Here is a 21,076-nt window from a genome sequence, read left to right as displayed (position 1 = left end):
ATTAAAATCCTATGCCTGACAGCATTCTCCAAACACTTCCTGACCTCTGGCGGTGCCATGACCACTGCCCTGGGGATCCTGTTCCAGTGCCCGACCCTGCCCCTAACCCCCACCTGCCCTCCCCTGACACAGCTCCATGCCGTTGCTCGGGCCAGGTCGCTGTCCTCACAGAGCAGAGCTCAGCGCTGCCCCCCCACTCCCTGTGAGGAGCTGCAGCCGCCATGAGGCCTCCCTTCAGTGTGCTCTGGGCTGAGCACATCCAGGGGCCTCAGCCGCTCCACATTCATCTTGCCCTCCAAACCATCCACCATCTTTGTCGCCCTCCATGGACACTCTCTGATAGTATTATGTTCTTCTTATATTGTGGCACTCAACTCACATCCAGTGATGGAGGTGAGGCCACACAGTGCAGAGCAGAGCGGGATAACCCCCCCCACTCCTCAACTGCTGGCAGTGCTGGGCCTGGTACACCCCAGATACAAAATCAAAAGACAATTATGTAACTAAAACCTTCCATATGGCAAAAAAAAAAAAAAAATAGACACTGTATAATTAATATTTTGTACTGTCTTTTGCATGGAATTAGGAATTCAACAGTGCTTAAGCGAACAGTTAATACACTGGGATTAAGGAATTTATGAAAACAGTTTTTAAAAGAATCATTATTTAGGACAAAATGTGGGCCCTTTACTAGGCAGGAGCCTGAATATGAACGCTTAACTGTGATGCGTTCAACCTGACATCTGCAGCTGCTCCCAGGAGACCTCCAGCCGCACTGTCAGTGCCCCACTTGAGAATGCACACAGACGGAGCGCAGCGCCAAAGTGAAGTCTGCAGACAAAGGACTCTCTCTCTTCACTGGGAGCAGCGTTCTCCTTTCCTCACACCATCAGCTGAGCCAAAGTTTTGTAATTAAATCATAATTAAGCAATGAGAAGCATTATTTTCCTAGAAAAAAAAAATAACATCCTTTCATTGTGCCCATTCAGCTGCTGGTGTCTGCTCAGCCTGCCAAAGAGAACATCAGTTAATGCCAGCTATGGTGGCTTTCATAAAGAGGCTGTTTGTTCAGTAGGAACTGGTTGTCTGCAAACTCATGCTGAAACGTTAAGTGACCAAACAATCCATGTTCATCACCGTAAACATACGTGCAGCCAGCAACGTGGCACTGCCCATGAGTTATATGGAGCTGTAATGAATTACTTTTTTTCCTCTACAGTTTCCCAAACACAGTAAAATCCTTTCAATAGCAGACTGGGAAATAACTAATTTGCGGAACTATATGTATGGGCTTTCTTTTTTTCCAGATGAAAACTGACATTATGTAACCAGCATAACTGTTATTTTTTGTTTAAGAATGCTTCATGAGAAACTTGACAGAAACACACTGAAACACCCTCTAGGATACTAACACACAGCTGACACTATTTACAAAACTATGGAAACTACATCAATCACTACTTTCAATCACATTTTTTATTAGACATGCAGTATCTGTAATTAAGAGTCAGCTATGTATCTCTACTGATATAGCTACGTTAACTTATTCTCCATTCCACTGATGTAGTTATATCAGAACAGAAGTCTTTTACTGGTTTAGATTTTCCCAGATGGAATACAGAACCATGAGAATATAAACTCTCTTTTTCAACTGTAATTGCATACTAACAAAGTTACGTCAGCATAATTAACTGGGCAGATATAACTCAAATAATTACCCTCATATAAAAGCCCAGTGTGTACACCAAGTCTGAGAGCAATGACAGCCTCATGCAGCAGCACACCTACTTCAGGAAGGCAGGCTATTATACATGCAGAAGACACTGCTTTGCTGCAAAGTCACTGTGACGTAACTGGGAACGTCTGAATAATCTTCAGTGAAGCAATTCAAACATCTCCAGGCATATTCATCAGCAGGGATGACAGCAAAGGGTTTCTGACATGCAACCACTTTTTTATTTTTTTGGTAACACTTAATCATCAAGCACCATACAAGCCAAGAATGATTGGATGATTTACATATTTAAGTTTGCTGCCACAGACATGGCACTTAGTAGACATGCACACTTATGCTATTAAAAATAGTACAGCACAGTATTAAAAAAAGTTTCAATGGCCTAAGTTTCAAGAGACTGCATTACTCAAACAGTGATGTCAGAAACAAATTATCTGGGACATTCCAAGTAAGTACTGATAAAAGAGTTCACATTACGCCACCGAATGCTCTCTTCCCCCTGACATGCTACGTCTCTTTAATGATCCAAGTATACAAAGCGGAAATATTGTAATTAATAATATTTTAGAATCTTGTCAGAGTACGTAAAATAGGATTTCTGGAGGCAAAAACATAAGAGTGCTGAACTGTAATCTCTCAGACAAGCTCTTCTAGGCTCTGAAAACAGATTATGCATAATCCAGGGAGACAAACATTTTTCTTCTCTGCAATGGTATATACTTCCCATAATTGGTGATCCAACATAAGCATTATGCTACCGGACCTAAAATTTCTCTGTATGGTTATACTTGAGAAAATCTACGGACCGAAACTGGAAAATGACTATCATTTTATAAAATATCATTTTATAAAAGCGCTGCTTTTAACCAAATGTTTTCTGAGTACTACAGTCTCCAGGTAGAGTTCTAGTGAACTGAAGAGTATCTCTGAGAATGAATGTGGCCTATAAAATCCATCCCTACTTTGCCTTTTCCAACATTTATTTCTGTGCATAACATCTTACAGAAAAGTGCCATGTTTACAGTTCTCTTTATTCCTTCAGTGGCTAATGTAATATTCTATTTTCTATGAAAATCCAAAAACACAGAAGCAAGGCAATGAGAAAAGTGAAACTTAATTTTTATGCTTAGTATACTTTTCAGTAATGGACTTAGCAGATACAGAATCCCACAAGAATACAGAGAAAAGACTAAATTCCTCTTAAATACAGAGTATAAAAGCAATTTATGAGAAAAAAATTCTGCGTATGCTTTGCCCTGGATAGAAACATCCATACCAGGAAAGGTGCATTTCACTACCGAAGTAATATTCTGGTTGTCTGTAAACAGAAGAAGTAGGTCACAGAGGATTCATGAAAGCAAATGCCAATGATTCAACGTGCCAAAAAGAAGGGAAAAAAAAAAAAAAAAAGAGTGCAAGGATATGATTTATAGTATGCAAATAGCTATGAGCAAGTATCTGAGGAGGAACCATTTCACAATGCAGATTCATTTAATTCATCTTGGTGTGTCAGGAACAAAGTATCACATAAAAGAACTGGAAAAGCAACATCCAAAAGCATAGAGGAAAGAGCAAGCACTAATAATTACAGTTAACGTTTTAATTTTGAATACACTGGTTAACTTACTATAGCTATGAAAGCTTACCTACGTGACACAACAACAGCAACAGTTTTGGTATTAGATCTAGCAGTGCTGCTGGCAATATCAAGAACAACCTAAAGTGCTACAGAAAATACTGCCTGTCACAAGAACAAAGGATGATGTGCCTGTACTAAAACTTAACTTTTAACTAAAATATTCCAATATGAGCAGAAATGTAGGTAATTTAAAGAAGAAAACAAGGTGAGTACGTTGTCATTTCTAACTGTATGATGCTGTACTTGCAGCTACTCTTAAAGTCCTAACTTCTAGACTCACGTAGAGACTCAAAAACTCCCAAATTTTTGACACTTCAGGGTAGGAACTGTTTGCTAGATCACTTTTACCTTGAGGTTTGTTTGAGGATTTTCTTGGAATTTCATGTGTAAATCCCTCTTTTGGCAAAATAAATATATAATATGAACTCGAAACATCTGACCACAGTCAAAATCTAAATCTGATCCATAACGTTTTCGCATCAGAAAAGTATGCACTAAAATCTATACAGCAGTTAATGAAATCCAAACAAAAATGAATGCTGGTTTGGATTAACAACACGGCTGCATGGTGCAGTTCAGTATAACATCCTTTTTCTTCACATATCCATCCTTCCAAGAACTCTAGCACTGCAGAAATCTCAAAGCTCTGTTATACTACCAGGACAACTATGTCTAGCGTTTGACTTCAGTTAAAATTCCGCCATAGGTTAGCAATGTACAGGACAGAAGAAAAATGATGGTGAAAAGAATAAAACTGAGAAGGAATCCGTGCCAAAGATGAGCAATGAGAAGAGCTGGAACTCTCATTTGCTGCTTATAAACTGTGAAGTACAAACAAATCTGCAAGAGCTCGACTGTTATCAGAATGAGAAGAAATGTACTTAGAAGAAAAATTAGGAAAAAGGCAATTTTTGCTTTCATTGACACAGTTTTGAACTAGAATTTATGCCTATGACTAGTACTGGATTTAGAGCTAAGAAATACTCAATCTGCCATTAAAACAGAATGTTGGCATCTACAGCAAGAACACATTTCCCCCTTTCCTCAAGTACATGTCCACTATGTCAATCACATCACATTATGCTCTTCCAATGCATTATTAAGTCATACTACAATGTTAGAAATTAACTTAACTTCTAAGTGAACATGCTAGACATATTCACTCACATATTTCTGTAGTACATGCTGCCACAAGGTTCCAACATCATCATTACTGCCCCAAGATTCACATTTGTGATTCCACCACAGAAGGACATCTTGAACATTACAAGTCATTTCAAGCAGCTCAGATGAAAAGAAGTTAAAGCTGAATGTAGAGTTCAAACTGAATTCAGTAGCTTTAACACATAACTGTTCTGTTCTATCAAAATCTTGCTTTGGCACGATTTCTACATATCTCCTTTTGATAGAATAAAGGCATGCTCAAGTGGAACTACTCTATGAGCTTGAACATTTGTCCTTCAGTTCCTGGATTCTGCAAAACAGATGCCCCAAAATTCTAACTCAGTCCAGTTATTTAATCTGTCAAATGTTAGACTTTCTACTAAAACAAGTTCTTGCTCAGCTTTCCAAATAATCCTTACAATCACCTCCAACAGACAGCGAGCTCAAAAGCCAAACCCAGGCACAAAAATTGGAAGACAAAAGAATGTCAGGGAAAGCCACTTCCTCAAATGTACTGAATATAAAAGAGGACAGACATTAACTGGGATTTTCCTTTTCTTAAATGACAACTGCAAAAACTGCCACTACCCAAATGAACAGATTTTCCTTTTGTGGGTGTAAATTAAGAGATAAAGCATTCATGTAAATCGATGTTAACACAATCACACACTTTTTAATCAATTCCAATCTACAAATGTGTAACTAAACATTAAACCAGAATGGTTTTTCAGGCTTTCAAAATCTAGAAAAAGTTTGTGCAGGTAATGGTAACGCACAGGGATGGACAACTAATCTGACGTCCGTATGGGTGTGTGACAGATCAAAAAGTGGCTGTTTTCTCAAACTAGCCTAAACTGACTAGAGAGCCCTGACTAGTTTTTACTTGCCTGTATAATCTTTTCTCTCGCTGGGACCAGCACCAATTTAGCTGATGCAGGAAATCATCAACAACGAAATTTTTAAAAGTGATCGGTTAAAACAAACAACAACAAAAAAAAAGCCACAGAAACCAAAATACCAAAACACACTTGTTGGTGAACCAGCATTCAACAAAACATATTTCCCCCTGCAATTTGGTGCAATAACAATATAATCCAATAATCTCTTGCTTCCAAAGCATTCCATGAGATTTCAGACGATTGTGGGAACAGCTGACAGCTTACAAATTCATACAGATTCTTTATTTCATATTCTTCTTACAGAAAAATTGCATAATTTCCTTTAATTTTTCCCTTTTTTTTTTTTTTTTTTACCATAAACAAACTCAAAGAAGAATAATAGTCACACACCTATTTAACATAGAGAATCAGACACAGTATCACCTTACGAAAATCTGCTAGGTTCCCAAGAATTTCTCTAAGACCAAAACTGGACTAAACATTAACATTACTGATACTCATAGGCTTGATACTGCAGTACAGCAGAGATCTAAATACAATCCTATGTAATAACTTCAGAATATAATATTCTGCTTTTAGATTCTGACTATGCAATTAGTCGTATCTATAAAAGTTAAATGCTCTATCCAAAGAGATAATTTCTGGTCTTCATATTCACTACTGTCTCACAGCATACTTCATCACTGTAGAAAAGCAGTAACGTGTCATTCATCAGTGGTGGAAATGAGAATAATCTGCAATGTGATTGAAAACTACACGTCATATCCTTTACAAGTCTAGCTTCAATACTTCAAACGCCTGTAGCCATATCACCTCATGCTGTGATTCTGACACATCTCAGACTACAGCATTAGGCTAACTAGCTGCTGCAGGAAATGACGATCTTGTCTGAGTCAGTGCTAAACACATACCCCACTATGGTACTGCAGGGCACAGTGCTGTTTTTCAGATGAGTCTGGGCTGCCAGCCACGTGAGATCATTAGAGATCACTGCATTTCTTAAGAGTAAGGTTAAATACACACTTTTGAAAATAACAATTCAATACTCAGAACCCCAGGTCAACTGAACGTGCTTTCTACAGTCCTAGGCTGCTTCTCAAGATCTCAGCAAGCTAACTGAAGGAAAATGTTAATCATTTTAATAGAATATTGCAGTTAAGTTCACTTGGTTACTCTCCTCTTTTCTGTACCAATGTTTAATTTGAAACCAACATAACTTATGGTGGAATCAAGCATCTGAAAACTACCTAGACATGTACATGATTTTATCATTAAAGACAACTCATGACCAATGACAAGAAAGCGTAACAAGGATATATGGAGTTAAACCAGACAAATACATATTGATACATTCAACAAATCAAATTCTTATCAAATCACTGGCCAAGTATAAAAAGTACAAAAAAAGTATAAAAAGTTGGTAAATTATACTGATAGTCTCATCATAGGGTTAGCATAATTGTATATGCGAATAGAAACATAGAATTTCACTGATTTTGTTGAGGCAAACAAGTGGCATGTAGGCACAGCACAGACTGGAAGTCGGTATTTCTTGGTATTAAAGCATATATTGAAAAAAGTATCTGTATAGTCAGAAGATCTAAATACTTCCAAAGGGGGGACTTGAAACCTATACAACAGGAACAATAAATTCCGAGCTTTCAGTAATTAATTCAAAATCTTCAGCAAACTGACATTCCATCTAGGGAAGGCTGCTTTTTTTCCAAGATAAAGAGGACATCTGGAGCCTAAAAGCAGTCTCAACATTCCACAACCCTTGAGGAGGTACACAGTACACTACTGGAGTTGATAATACAGGCTGAAGTGCTAATTAGAAAACTACTCAACATGTTTTTTGTAAATAAGTTCCTGACCATGTATGGGACCTGGCCTATGTAATAAACACGACATTTTGCCTGGATAACAATTCCCCATGGAACTTCACCATCACCAAAGACCTCCTTGCAAGAATTCCATATTAACACAGCACATGCGCAGTATTAGGTTTTAGCATGTATAGCAATTCTACGAATAGGCGGGCACTTTGTAAAAATTGTATGAATATTCACATGTTAAAACATACAAAAACTGTGTGCTTTAGATCATAGATGGGTATGCTGTGAGGAGTGATCCCCCATGCACTCAGTGCTGCAATAAAGTAATGTCAGCTCCCTAACCTGCCGTTCGGGCTAGTGAATTTCCTGGAGTCTGATGACAGTATAGTTAAATACTGTCACATTATAAATTCTGTTGGGAGAACGGTAGGAAAAAAATCTAATAAACCTTAAGGAAAAATACTGTCTTTCAGTGTAATAGCGAAGAATGTTCTGTCCTATTTCAAAGTAATCAACTGAAATAAAGCATACATTATACACTTGCTCGAAATCTCAGTAACCACTAAGAATGTTAACAATGAAGTGCATTTGATATTCCAATATTAAAACATAGCAAGTATGTGAAAAAGAAGCCTGCAGTTTATTTTCTACATATATATATTTCCTTCTAGAAACCAGAAAATAACAAGGACTCACACATACATCTGTACAGACATGCGTATTCCTACCCCCCCCCCCCCCCCCCCCCAAAAAAAAAAGACAAATATGCCACTATAGATGGATGGACACAACGGTGCTTTTTGTAAGAAAAAACCTTTGAAATAAGGGAGAAATGCATTTATTTTGGATGTTACTTCTCTAGATTTTACCTAGAACTAATTTTTTTATTCAGACAACAGGCCTTCTGTCTAAGAGATGCAAAGGAATCAGAACAAGGCAAAGCTAGAATGAGTTTTTTTTCCCAAGATTTCTATAGAAAAACAGTTTTGTGGGAAGATGTGTACATAAATGAGAGAAGACCACATCTTCTACTCTCAATAAAAAATAACTTGGTGCAGTGTGCAAAAGGATATAATTCTGAGAAGCGCTATTACTCTTCATAAACAGAATACTACTCCATCTCTTCACTGTTCTAGACATCATACACAACAAATGACAGCCTCTGCTGGAAAAAGCTAATACAGCCTGAAAACATAGACATGACATGTAGATGAGACAAACATCTCTAACAGGTTAGAAGAGGGTGTGGATGAAGTAAGGTGACTGAAAGAGGGTGTGCTACAATTCTTGGCCATCAGGAAGAGTAATCACCTCACTACTCATCCGGCCCATTAGCCCATTACCTAATTTAAGGTTTCTATCTGCATCACAGCATAAGTTTGCCATATGTAGTAACGTAGAGAAAAGACAAAACCACCATTCCTCCAGTCTTTGCTTTTGTTCAGAAAACAAGGTTTTATGCCTTGTGAATACCATTACCCCTAGGTTCAAGAAAAAAAAAAAATTCAGTCCTCTCATAGTCATAGTCCAGGCATAAAGCCAAGAGAAAATTTGCCTTGTGCATAAATTGCTCTTGTTCTGCAAGATTTTTGAGGGAACAGTTGCCCTCATTCTTGACACAGGAAGTAATACATGACCTAATAAATGCAAAAGCTTGTAGATCAGTTGGCATTGTTTTCTTAGAGTAATAAACATTAAAAAACAAATGGCTTAAAAAAACCAAACACACTATACTGCACACTTATCACAAAAAATCACCACATTCCTCCCAAGTTGTTATAAAAATAATTATATTTTGAATTGTGTTTTATAATTTATTAATTATGTTTTACTTCTCCCATCTTTGAAGAGGAAGTTCTACATTTGTCTTTTCTTATCCTGGACAGTTACACTGATAGCATTTGCAGCCTTTGAGTACAGGCTGGCTATTGTCTAGTGGCAAGTGAAGTCACCCATTTGTGGTTTATGAGTATCTTGGTATCCTTCTGAAAAATGGTTTTGTAAGAATACAAGTCAGCAGAGAAAGAAAATTATTTAAGAACATACAAATTGTTCAGATGAAATGTCTGAATCATAGAATGGCTGGATCAACTAGATGGTTGGAACTAGATGATCATAAAGGTCCCTTCCAACCCCCCTTCTACAGGCAGGGACACCTCCCTCTAGACCAGGTTGCTCAAAGCCCCATCCAGTTTGGCCCTGAATGCTTCCAGGGAGGGGGCATTCACAGCCTCACTGGGCAACCTGATCCAGTGTCTCACCACCCTCACTATCTAGTCTAAATCTACCCTCTCCCAGTTTAACCATTTGCCCTCATCTTTTCGCTACATGCCCTTATGAAAAGTCCTTCACCAGCTTTCCTGTAGTTCCCCAATTTGTGTGTATGATAAGCAGAATGAAAAAGATGCCTCCAATCGTCATTTTGACTTTTCATACGAGCTCTTCCATAAAATAGAGCAACTACATTGGCTGTTGATTTTTTATCTTGTTACATACAAATGTTTGAGCAGTTTTTACAGCAACACTTTAAAAAATTATGCTTAAAATGTGACTCCAGATCACCTTACGGATATTTTAATATTTTATATGCATACATTACCATTACACTAGAACTACTTTCAGCAGTTCCTCATTTCATCAGGTTACTGGACTTCCAGCGTGCACTAGATATTCCTGCCACTACTAAAGTTCTCGCTCCTGGATCCTGGTCTTCTGATTGTCCACCCTCTCAAATTTGTCAGTGATTAAATAAACACATTACTTTGACTGGTAGGACCAAATTACTAAATCTCTAATACTGTTTCTCCATGTTGTGTTTCCTGTAGAATGCCAGAGTAGGTGATCCTACAGGTTTCTCCTTGCCTTATAATTTATGAATCAGAAGAAGGAAACACATGATTAAAAGGTATTAATTTATAGATAATGCTGAATACTTAAGTCTGACCCACACAAACAATTTGTATATTTAATAAATAACCTTGCATATTCATATACTCCAGTATGTTCTGAATTTCCTTTAAAGCATTTCCTTACAGAAAAGAAAAAAAGTAATTTGCTACCATAAAATTTGGAGAACACAAGTAAGAAAAAAAAGCAAAGAAACGTCATTTTTTAACTTGGACCAAAAAAAAAAAAAAAACCACAACAGGAAGAAGCTTCACTTTTGGTTTTAAAGCTTTATTTCATCAATAGCAATCAGTCCTCAAAAACTTGCAGAAGATGGTAATATCTTGACATTTGGCAAGACAAAACAGAACATGTGAGACAATCAAGCAAGAAGGAAAAAAACAGAGACCAACTGTACTTCTCAACAGAACTCATGTTCTCTCATTACTCATAGGCCACAGGTGGGAAACAGATGCCTCCAAAGAGGATAGTTCAATCATCAAAACATGGCAAAAAGGCAAGGAAAGAAGCCAAATTATCAAGCCTCAGGTAACAAAAAAGATGGGAAAAAAAAAAACAAGCTTACTTACAAAATGTGTTACATACTTTCTTTGTCCATCTTGTAGGGGAAGGAAGATAATCTGGTAAAACTTGATTGTACAGTGAACGAACCTAATCATCCTTTTGCGTGGGGTGTTCATAGACCAAGTGAATAGAGCATATTGGACTTGTCAGACTGCCTTCACTTCTACAGAGCACTTAAGGAAATTCCCTTGACATACCCATGCGTAAGAAGTTAGGCAAGCCTAGACTCACTGGAAAAGCAAATCTGTATAACAAATGCACACAATCTACTATTATCAGTTCACTTTGAGAAGGTTAACAGTATTATCACAAAGGACATTAGCTAATTATGACTTATCAGTAAACAGCATTGTCAGAGGAATGAGTTAACATTCATGCCTCCTCATTTCTGTTTCCATTAAGGGGAACATAAAAGCTGTGTGTTGATTTATATTATGAAAATTGTCTTGACAACAAATTATGTAAAATACCAAGGCAGCTGCTGGTGGAAATATAAAACAACAGGAAATGCCCATGTATGAAGCATAACATCATTCTGAGATTTCCAGGCTCACAGACATTAAGATATATATCATTATGAACTACACACATTGTTGCAAATAATTCTTTTAACAGAAGAACTAAGGAAGCTCTACTTTCCATGATTTTGCATTTCCTAACTGAATGACAGCACTACAACCTCTACAGCCGTCCTCCAAAATTTTCAGTTCTCTTGTCCCATTCATTCTCCAAGAAAATCCCTTTAGGGACACCTTCCCTCACTGACTACAAAGAGAGCAAAAGACAGTTCTTGTGTGCACTGCAGTACCAACTCTGGGACATTTCCCAAGAGCTTCACCACCTCTTGGCTGGAAGAAGGACCAGCTGTTCAGTTACAGAAGCCTCTGTGTGTCCCACCTATCAGAGCCAGTCAACATGCGCATGTGTTCCGGTAGAGTCTGGGTCGGGACGGGGGGGCAGGTGGGAGAGATGTTGGAGATTTAAGTAGTGACTTACAAAATAAGCTGTTCTTAAAGCCACCTTCTCCACACTCCCCATAACGTTTCTGTACATTTTTAGTGTAGGAATACCTTTCCAGGAAATTTCAGCAGCTCATCTAAGAACTGATAATACCAGCTTCTCAAAGAGAACCTAAAAAGCTTCTTAAAGCTTTTAAATTATAAGCTGATTCATTACGCTCACGTTTATCAAAAAGGTCAGCTCCTTCAAACCACTGTCTCCATCCTCCCCATAACAATCTTAGGAGATAAATCTGATGTATCAGATTTAATTGTATTCCAGAAACAAAGGAACGACTTTTTATAGAAACTCTTCTCTGACAGGCAGCTTTAATACAAATTTTATTATACAATAAGAGCAAAGGATCCAACACTGCAACTTGTCCCACATGTGCAAGTCTCTTGAGAAGTATGATTCTGTTCATGAGTCCATGCCAGATCCCTCACAGGACAATGGGGGCCCAGCATTCTAGAAAGGGAAGATGGACCATACATTGCTCTGAAAGGCATTAAGGGAAACAGCAGAAAAAAAGTTCCTCTTCCATTACTGTTTCAGTTATAAACATCTTGAGTACTACTGAAAACAAGCACAGATAACAAGTATCAGCATTCAATTCTCCCAATTTAAGCTCAAGGTAAAATTTATGTCTGTATCCCTTTCCTGGAAATAAAATACTTTTTTTTTTTTTTAAGGAATCCTTTATTTCTTAAGGGTAATACAGGCACATTTCATGATGTTTCACAATGTAAATACTAGTTTCAATTAGTCATGCTACAAAAAAAATCGAATAAACAGACTGCTTTTTCCAATGGTGGAATAGAGCCCAGAACCCTACTCAATTTTAGAAGCCAAGTCACATTTTCCACAAACAAGCTCAGAAATGGCTGTACTTGAGGTACTTTCAAAATCTATAGTACTAATTAATGGCCACTGTAAACAGCATAAATCCCCTTGTACATGAAATAGCTTCTTTCCTGTTTGTCATGATGCGTCTTTGAACAAAGCACAGGGAGAGTAAGATTTTTTCCAATTGTGGAACTGACCTTATAATATTAATACCCAAATTCTGAACAGCCAGTATTTTAAAGCTACTGCTTGAATATTCATGTATACAAATGTCTAGACAATCATGTGTTTATTTACTTTGCCCAGATGTATATATAAAAGTAAACACAAAAAATCCACTGATACTGCTAATATATGCCCCTCTATGCTACATCAGGTTAAGCTTACAGTCAAGCAAGTTCTGTGAAAAAAAAACAAATTCTGTCAGACGGTGAAGTTGTTTTCAGACTGATGCACTCCCTTACTGACACACACGAGAAATCAAACTTACTGCCATGAAGGAAATATTTTTTAAACTCTGCAAAGCAATAAATATTATATCCAAGTACTAAGAGGTCTACACATTTTTAGTAAAATAAAGCATTGTAATATGCAACACTTTCCATTAGCATGTTTCAACACATTAAACATCACTAGGAGCAGTATTTCTTCAATAATCAAATAAACACATTTAAATTTACCAAGGAGTATCTAGATCTAATTAATATAGATTCCCTTATACACAAACAACTAAGATGTTTCTAAGATGTTCATGTATCCTTAATTTATTTGGATGTTAATAATTATGTTTCAAACCCATGGTCAAGACAGGCTCTAAGCTGATGGATAGAATATGCATTTTCCTGCCAGCAAGCAGCGCCCAGTTTGACATCACCTTCAACATTTTCATAAGAAACAAAAATTCACCAGTGAGTAACCTTTTAACCGTTTTTCATTAATGTATGATTTTAAACCTAGGCTAAAGCCAAACGATAGGGATCAAAAGCAGGCTATTACATGCTGGAATATCTACATAATTACTGCACATGCAGAAAAAAAAAAGAACAGGCGGGAGAAAGAAACTGCAGCAGTTTTTACTTTCTAATCACCAAACTGAACATGCCAGCATTTCATGGGAATAACAGATTCTACTTACAATAATAATTATAATCTTTCAGGAACAACAGAGCATGACGGTTTTCCTTATTCCTAAATAATTATTTAGGGAAGAGCACTGCTAACCAAAAGAAAGGGAGAAAAAGCTGATATATTTATTCTGGCATGACCTCAATATTTTTGTACTTATCTGTCAGTGGCAGGAACACTAGTAATGCACAGCTGGTAGTTCTGAAGTCTTTCTGTTGGGTAGATCAATCTGGGAATTTTTCCAGTTTACAATATTTCTAAGGTATGTTTATATTTACCGGGAAGCACGCCAAGGAGTTTTCTAGTTTGCTACTATTCAATTCAAGCATTTCAAATAAAATCACAGAACTGACCTGCCATGAGATTTAAGGTTGCACTAAAATATTTTTTTATCCCCAATTTACTCAGGCGGAAGATCATACTCTAGCAGATCTAGCTAATACATCAACAGCACGTGGAAATAAAAATATCAGCAATATATAGAATATGTATTCCTGCAAAGAAGGAACTGAAACACTAGTGTTGAGAAGAATGTGGTTTTAACTATGTATAAAAAATGTCAAGAATGTAAAGTGTGAATGATCTCTTTCTATTCTTTTATCAGAGAAAACTTAAGTCCCATTAAAATTTAAGTAATGTAACCATGCACAGTGTTACGCAGTAGACGTGTCAGATGAAATTTAAGAGCCTGATACATGACATATATTACACCAACACACAATTATTCAATGCTTTATGTCACTGGGAGGCTTTAAAATTTCAGTTATGGCAGTTAGTGAATTTGCAAAGATTCAGAGGTAAAATCGCCTGAAAGGTTCCCAAGGGAAAATCCACGAGCTGTCACCAACTGTGATACACCTGAATCAAGGTTAACACTGTTTCTCTGTTTGAGAAGTATGGTAAGGCAAATATACATCTACCCTGGTGCTGTAACAGTGTTCCCTCCAACAAACCTACCTCTCACTATACTATTTTTTTTTTTAAACAAACGTAACATTCTACAGCCTGTTGGTTTGGCAATACACACAAAAGAACTCTACACAATTCGTGGAACAGTTTTACACCATTATTAAGTTAGCGTGCCACTTAGTAAATATCATTAAAAATGTTCAACCTAAATCAGCTAGCAGAACCTTCATACTCGGAACACAGCAGCTCCAACTACTGACTGGGTTCATGACCAGTAACTAACCAAATCAATGCCACTCAAGTTTCCTATTTCCTAAGCCATGCACACTGAAACAGGTAACTAATTCATGGGGAACCCACCTTAGACTCCACTTCACTGATCAACTCTTACAGTTTTGACAAAGAATTATCAGAGGTAAGTTCACCAATCAGTAAGTACATGCAGTCATACAGCAAGGTACATAGCTTACTGCTACCAGGAACCTGAATCTGACAGGAAGTGCAGCAGAGAAGGCAACTATTAACAACTGCATGAGAAAGTGCCTGTGTGTTTAAAAATTACATTTCAGAAAGATCAGTAAACTTCTAACAGAGCAAGAACTTTAACGGCTCTGTAGGACATCAATAGCAGATGTGAGCCAAATTCGAACAGAGAGGGAGGACTGAATCTCTGTGCAATGTGCCCATACCGTATGATGTGTCCCAACAACCACAGCTACTGAACAGAAGCCTGGGCTACCATCTTTCTGATTCTCTGAATGAGGACAAAGACTGTCTCCTACCCTGTAACAAGAGACATTAACCACAGTGGCTAAAAAAATAAAAATAATAAAAGAAACAGCTCCTTGAAGTGCCAGCGCTTTCCAAGCCTTCTTTTCTTAAATCTCAGTCTTACTGTTGCTTTCCACAGGTTTTCTACAGGAAGACTCTTTCATTCTTATTTACAATATGAGTAGGGATCTTGACTTGGTTCTAAACAAATAGGAATTTCTCAGTGTAAAGACTAAGCAAAAAAACGCAACAAGAACGTGACCAGATGAATCCTCACCAGTCTGGCTGAAGTTAAGAAACAGTGATGGCTCAGTGGAAAAAACTGAACGTTGCCAACATTCAATTGTAAGCAGAACTTGAAATACATTAATTGCTCAAACAAAAAGATTGGCCAACTAAGCCAATCTGAATAAAAAGAACAGTGCATTCACTTTGATAGTGAGACTGTAAGACTATTCCCCTAACACATAACCTCTGCTGTGAATGAAAGGAAACAGAACTCCCTAGATACATTAACACTTCACTATCTTGCTCAGGAAGTCCAGCAGATTACCTGCTAATACCTCCTGTTCAATGACAAGGTGTTTTAAAGCCCAGACAGCCTGCTCATGCCTATTTCTCATTCCCCCTCAAATTTAGCATGATTATCTTCTCCCTAAACATACTCAACAACTATTAGGATAATAAATATATGACTCTCCCTGTCTTGCATGAAGGAGTTAAGGTGAATACAGAGGGCTGAAAGCAGGAAAGAGATAAAGCTCTCTTAATCACCACACTCCGAAACACACAGTGAAATAACACTAATACAGTCAAAAGCAATCCCTGGTGAGCTCTAACCGGAGGTACTCCTGTTTAACAAAAGTAAAATAATTCAAGTTGGAGCACTGACACATCCAGCTGGTATCAGCGCAATGATACTTACTTCCTGTGGCTGCTTTTATGTTAGTAAATGTGTTCAGCTTTTTTGCTTGTTTTTATGTCTCTTACAGGAACCCTTTTAACACTTGCTATTGAATAAATATTTAATAGATTCATAGGATACTAATACTACTACAACATAATGTTATGCTGAAAAAGGAAGATCTACACAAGAACCAAAAGCAGGAGTGACACTGTAACTTTATCACCCCATCTACTCAAGGTGCCAACCCCTACAAGTTCAAGAAGCCTGCTCAATATTTTCCAGGAAACGAGCTGTCCCAAAGCTAACAGAACTAGAGCAAGAGTCTGACAACTCTGCTCTCTGTAGGAGTTTCCAAAAAGAGTTATGATTTATATACATATTTGATAATTCATGTTTCCAATATGGTTATAAATCTTTGAATGCTTGAAGGATTACTTGATCACTGACAAATATTTTAAGTGCCTAGTAAGAAAGTCTCTTCAATACCACTTCAATGACTGTATACAAATATCACAAAGATTTCAACAAAAGTCATCCAGAAGTCTATTCTGGCTGAGAAGCAATGCAACCTCTCTGACCCAAAGCAAGATGGACTGCAATAACACTGTTTCAGTGCAACTGCCACAAAGAAGCGACAAAAAAAAAAAAAAGGCACTAAACAAAGAGTCATTGGCTTGGTTTTGTGAAAAATAGAGGTCAGAGACAGAAGAAAGAAGCCACAGAAGAGAGAGTTAACTACAAAATGTGGCATGCAGCAGAGATATTTTACTTATATTTCAATATGAAAAAGTAATGTGTGTTGTCTTTATACATCTTTAAGTAGTTGTACATATCCATCTCTATAACATATACACATACATGGATAGTCTTTCTCTCATGTTCTCTCTCTTGTTCTCTAATTCAGACTAGATGTCATTTCAGTCAGGAACACCAAATCAATACTACGAAAGGCTCATGCACCTATAGCATCAGAAAAATAAGTTAATGTGGCGGTGTGCATGCCTCTTCTCTGTAAAAGGGTACGGTGTAATCCATGTCATTTATGGACTTGATGATTTGAATACCACGTGCCTCCGATTTATAATTGAATTTTTCTACCTGCTAGTCCTGAAAGCCCACTCCCTGACTTGAAAGGCAGGCTGGGGTATTTCTTGTTCAGGTATCACTTCCAGCAAGACTTGCTGCAATTGAGTTCAGTTAGGTCTACTGCAGGAGAGAAAAACCTTAATTAAAGACTTCAGTGAGCAAGTAAGGCCATGAAGTCCTAAGCCTTTGTTGTAACTCAGTTGCCAGGCTCAACACTAACCCCTGAAGGAAAATAACTTATCTTCTATTTCTTTTCTTCATAGAATCTGAGATAGAGAAATGAAATCCTCCATCAAGAAAATATGTACAAAAAAACCACCAAAATTCTCAGTATTTGCATACAATTCTCATTATCTCATATGTAAACAAAGAGGACAGTGCACACAAAAAGGGTCTACTGGCCCAGAATAACCCCAGTAACATAGGCCAAAGTACCTGAACACGCTAGAGGAACAAAGCTGAAGTAAAAAAAAAAAAAAAAAAGAAAGAAAGAAAAAAAACACCCCAGAAAATAAAATGAAAGTTCTCACACTGATAAGGAATCCCAAAGCCAGCTGTGGAAACAAGAAAGACACTGAACATCTCTTTCCAAGTTTTCATGGAGAATCATAGCTTGTAATTAGCTGGACAGTAGTTCCACAGAGAAGGTTACTACTAAGGAAACAGTAAGAGAAAACAAATAAACAAATAAATAGAAATCTCCAATCTGAATTGGATCAGTAGACTCAAGACTTAAACACAGCCAGCAGATTTACATCAGATTTACAAGATCCCTTCAGGCCTACTCATAGTCTTTAGTACTCTAAAATGCCTGGAAAGCTACACACAATACGAGTGGCTACCACTAACCAGCACTCCTCTAGAAGGAGGCAGAATTCTGTGGTATGTAACTGGTTATCTATACATCCTTCCTGTTGATTCATGCAGCAGTTGGGCTTGTGAGTCTCTGAAGACATGAGACGGAGCTCCAAAAATGCAGATCCAGATGGTATCTCAACTAACCAGAGAGGAACTAGAGGAACAGCCCATATTTTTTTTACTTCTGACAGTTTCATTACTCTGGGATGTGGTAGCAGGTATGAGTGCCAGAGGGGACACATCCACCTTCAGAAAGAGAACTGGAGCAGTGGGGAAGTCAGCAGGGAAGATGCCAGGCTGCCCAACAAGTAAGGGAGCCAACCTGAGAAGAACACTGAATCCCTACCGTTGGCTCTTTTAGCTTCACAGTGCTGTGACAGACTGATATTACTGCGCAGAGGGTGTTCGACATTGAACATCCCTGTAAGACAATCACAGAATGACTTAGGTTGGAAGGGACCTTTAAGATAATCTATTTCCAACTCCCTGATGCTAGCAGGGCTGCCCCCCACCAACTCAGGGTGCCCAGGGCCCCATCCAACCTGGCTTAGAGCTCCTCCAAGGATCAGGCATTCACAGCTTCTCCGGGCAGCCTGTTCCAGTGCCTCACCTCTATTTGAGTAAAGAATTATTTCCTAACATCTAAACTAAATCTCCCCTCCTTTAGTTTAAAGCCATTCCCTATTGTCCTCTCACTATCAGACTGTGTAAAAAATTGTGTCTCCCTCCTGTTTATAAGCTTCCTTCAAGTACTGGAAGGCTGCAATGAGTTCTCCCTGCAGCCTTCTCTTCTCCAAGCTAAACACACCCAATTCCCTCAATCCTTCACAGGAGAGGTGTTCCAGCCCTTTGATTATCACTGTGACTCTTCTATGGACCAGTTTCAATAGCTCTGCATCTTGCGCTGGGGGCCCCAGGCCTGGATGCAGTACTGCGGGTGAGGCCTCCCGAGGGGAGGGCAAAGCAGAAGGGGACAATCACCTCCCTCTCCCTGCTGGCCACTCCTCTTCTAATGCAGTCCAGAACATAGTTGGCCTTCTGGGCTGCAAGTGCACACTGCTGGCTCACATCCAGCTTCTCATCCACCAGGACCCCCAAGGCTTTCTCTGAAGGGCTGCCCTCAATGAGTTCTTCTCCCAGTTTGTACTCATATTTGGGACTGCCCCATCCCAAGCGCAACCTTTTGCACTTGGCCTTGTTGAACCTCATTAGGTTCACATGGGCCCAATTTTCAAGCCTGTACAGGACCCTGTGGACAGCATCCCGTACTTCTAGTGGGTCAACTGTAATACACAGAACACATATTCTATTCACTGATACACCACATTTGTAAGATGCTAAGCCAACAGTTGGTGCTGCTTCGCAATTTTTTTCAAATAGTTTGATAAATCCAAACCATTCTATCATCCTACTCTGTGATTCTATAGTATCGAATGTGTTTAAGAAATAGGAGGGCATTCAAATAGTAATAAAAAAAATACATCAGTGGCACACACGTATTTTGTGCAGCCTGTGATTCCAAAAGGTCTCCCATACACTTTGAGAAAACCCATTTCTGCATCTTCCCATGGGTGCAAACCTACTCTAGCAGGAAGAATGAAGAAGATTCACAAAAGACTCACCACTTGTCCCTTTTAAATACAGATGTATTCGAAGCAGGAAAACGCACAAAGGCATAATCAGACACTCAGCTGAGATGTTATTTAAGAGGACAGCTTATATACAATATAAAGTATATTTATATATACATAAATATATAGATGTATATAAATATATCTATATATAAATATATAGATATACAAGAAAGTATAGTAACTAAAGACAAAACAATCCGGCGCTTGTAGCTTGCTCAAGTTAGGCAGGGGTTGCGTATACGCCGCAGAAGCACTTTCACACACGAGAGGCGTGCCCCTGGTTTGTTATTCTAACTTTCCGCCGTTCTACAGACGCTGTTCTGTCGGGACGTGTCACCGCACGGATCCTCGGGCCCTGCAGCCCCCGCCCCGCCCAAGCGCGCGCCACTCGGCCGTGTCACATCCCCGGGGACGGCAGCTTCACACAGAAGCGTATCGAACTGCACAGCACGGCGCGTACGGCCCAACACGGGAGGCGAGCAGAGCGACAAACTTGGGCGCAGCGCATGATCGCGGCTGCGGCACGGCGGCACCCGGCCCGGCGGGCAGCTGGCAGCGCTCATGTGCCGCGTACCGCTTCCCTTCTGTCAAGAGGGGAAATATTAACACCCCCCCCCCCCCCCCAAAAAAAAAAAAAAGGAGAAAAAAGAAAAGAACAGAGGCCGTTCCTGTGTATAGAAACGTCACCCAGCCCGCCTCAGACCGCGCAGCTGCACGGAGCGGTCTCTTTAAGAGCAGCGAACAAAGTAGGCTCTCGGAGTTATCCATATAAAGTATACGCGCTGCGGATAAAAGGTCAAATATCGGAGAGCTAACCGAAAGTCTGCAAGAGACAGAGGGGGCGGGGGGCAGCCCCACGGACGGACGGCGGCGCGGGGCCGCGGGCAGCGCAGGGCCAGCAGCGCACGGGGCGGCCCAGGACCGAAACTGCCGGGCGCTCCTTACCTCTGGGTCCGGCGCAGGCGGGTGCCGCTCCTCAGGTGAGGCAGCGTGAAGTTGGAGAGGACCGTCCAGTAATTGGGGTCCGACATATCCATTCCTCGGCGCTCAGAGCGCGGCGCCGCTCACGGCCATAACACGCACGGAAGGAAGGGAGAGCCGCCGCTTTCCGCACCGCTCCCGGCAGCCAGGGACGAGGAGAGCCGGGGCCCGCCCGCCCAGAGGAGCCCGGCCCGACGGCAACTTTCCGCGCGGCCGC

The 21,076-nt window shown here is 39.3% G+C and overlaps 1 protein-coding gene across 11 annotated transcripts in view; it reads right to left on the bottom strand.

Moving 5' to 3' along the window:
* Positions 1-21,076, bottom strand: part of MAST4 (microtubule associated serine/threonine kinase family member 4) — a 300,840-nt gene that overhangs the window by 86,915 nt on the left and 192,849 nt on the right. Inside the window, exon 1 of one of the 11 annotated variants that reach the window (XM_021379477.1) lies at positions 20,824-21,065. The exons of the other annotated variants lie outside the window; for them this stretch is intronic. Coding sequence (XP_021235152.1) covers positions 20,824-20,915 — 92 coding nt within the window. The 5' untranslated portion in view covers positions 20,916-21,065. Of the gene's footprint in view, positions 1-20,823; positions 21,066-21,076 lie in introns of those variants that run through there. 11 annotated transcript variants of the gene reach the window in all.

This window comes from Numida meleagris, chromosome Z, assembly GCF_002078875.1.
Source record: "Numida meleagris isolate 19003 breed g44 Domestic line chromosome Z, NumMel1.0, whole genome shotgun sequence".
NCBI classification, from domain to species: domain Eukaryota; kingdom Metazoa; phylum Chordata; class Aves; order Galliformes; family Numididae; genus Numida; species Numida meleagris.
This window is presented reverse-complemented; position numbering and strand designations above follow the sequence as displayed.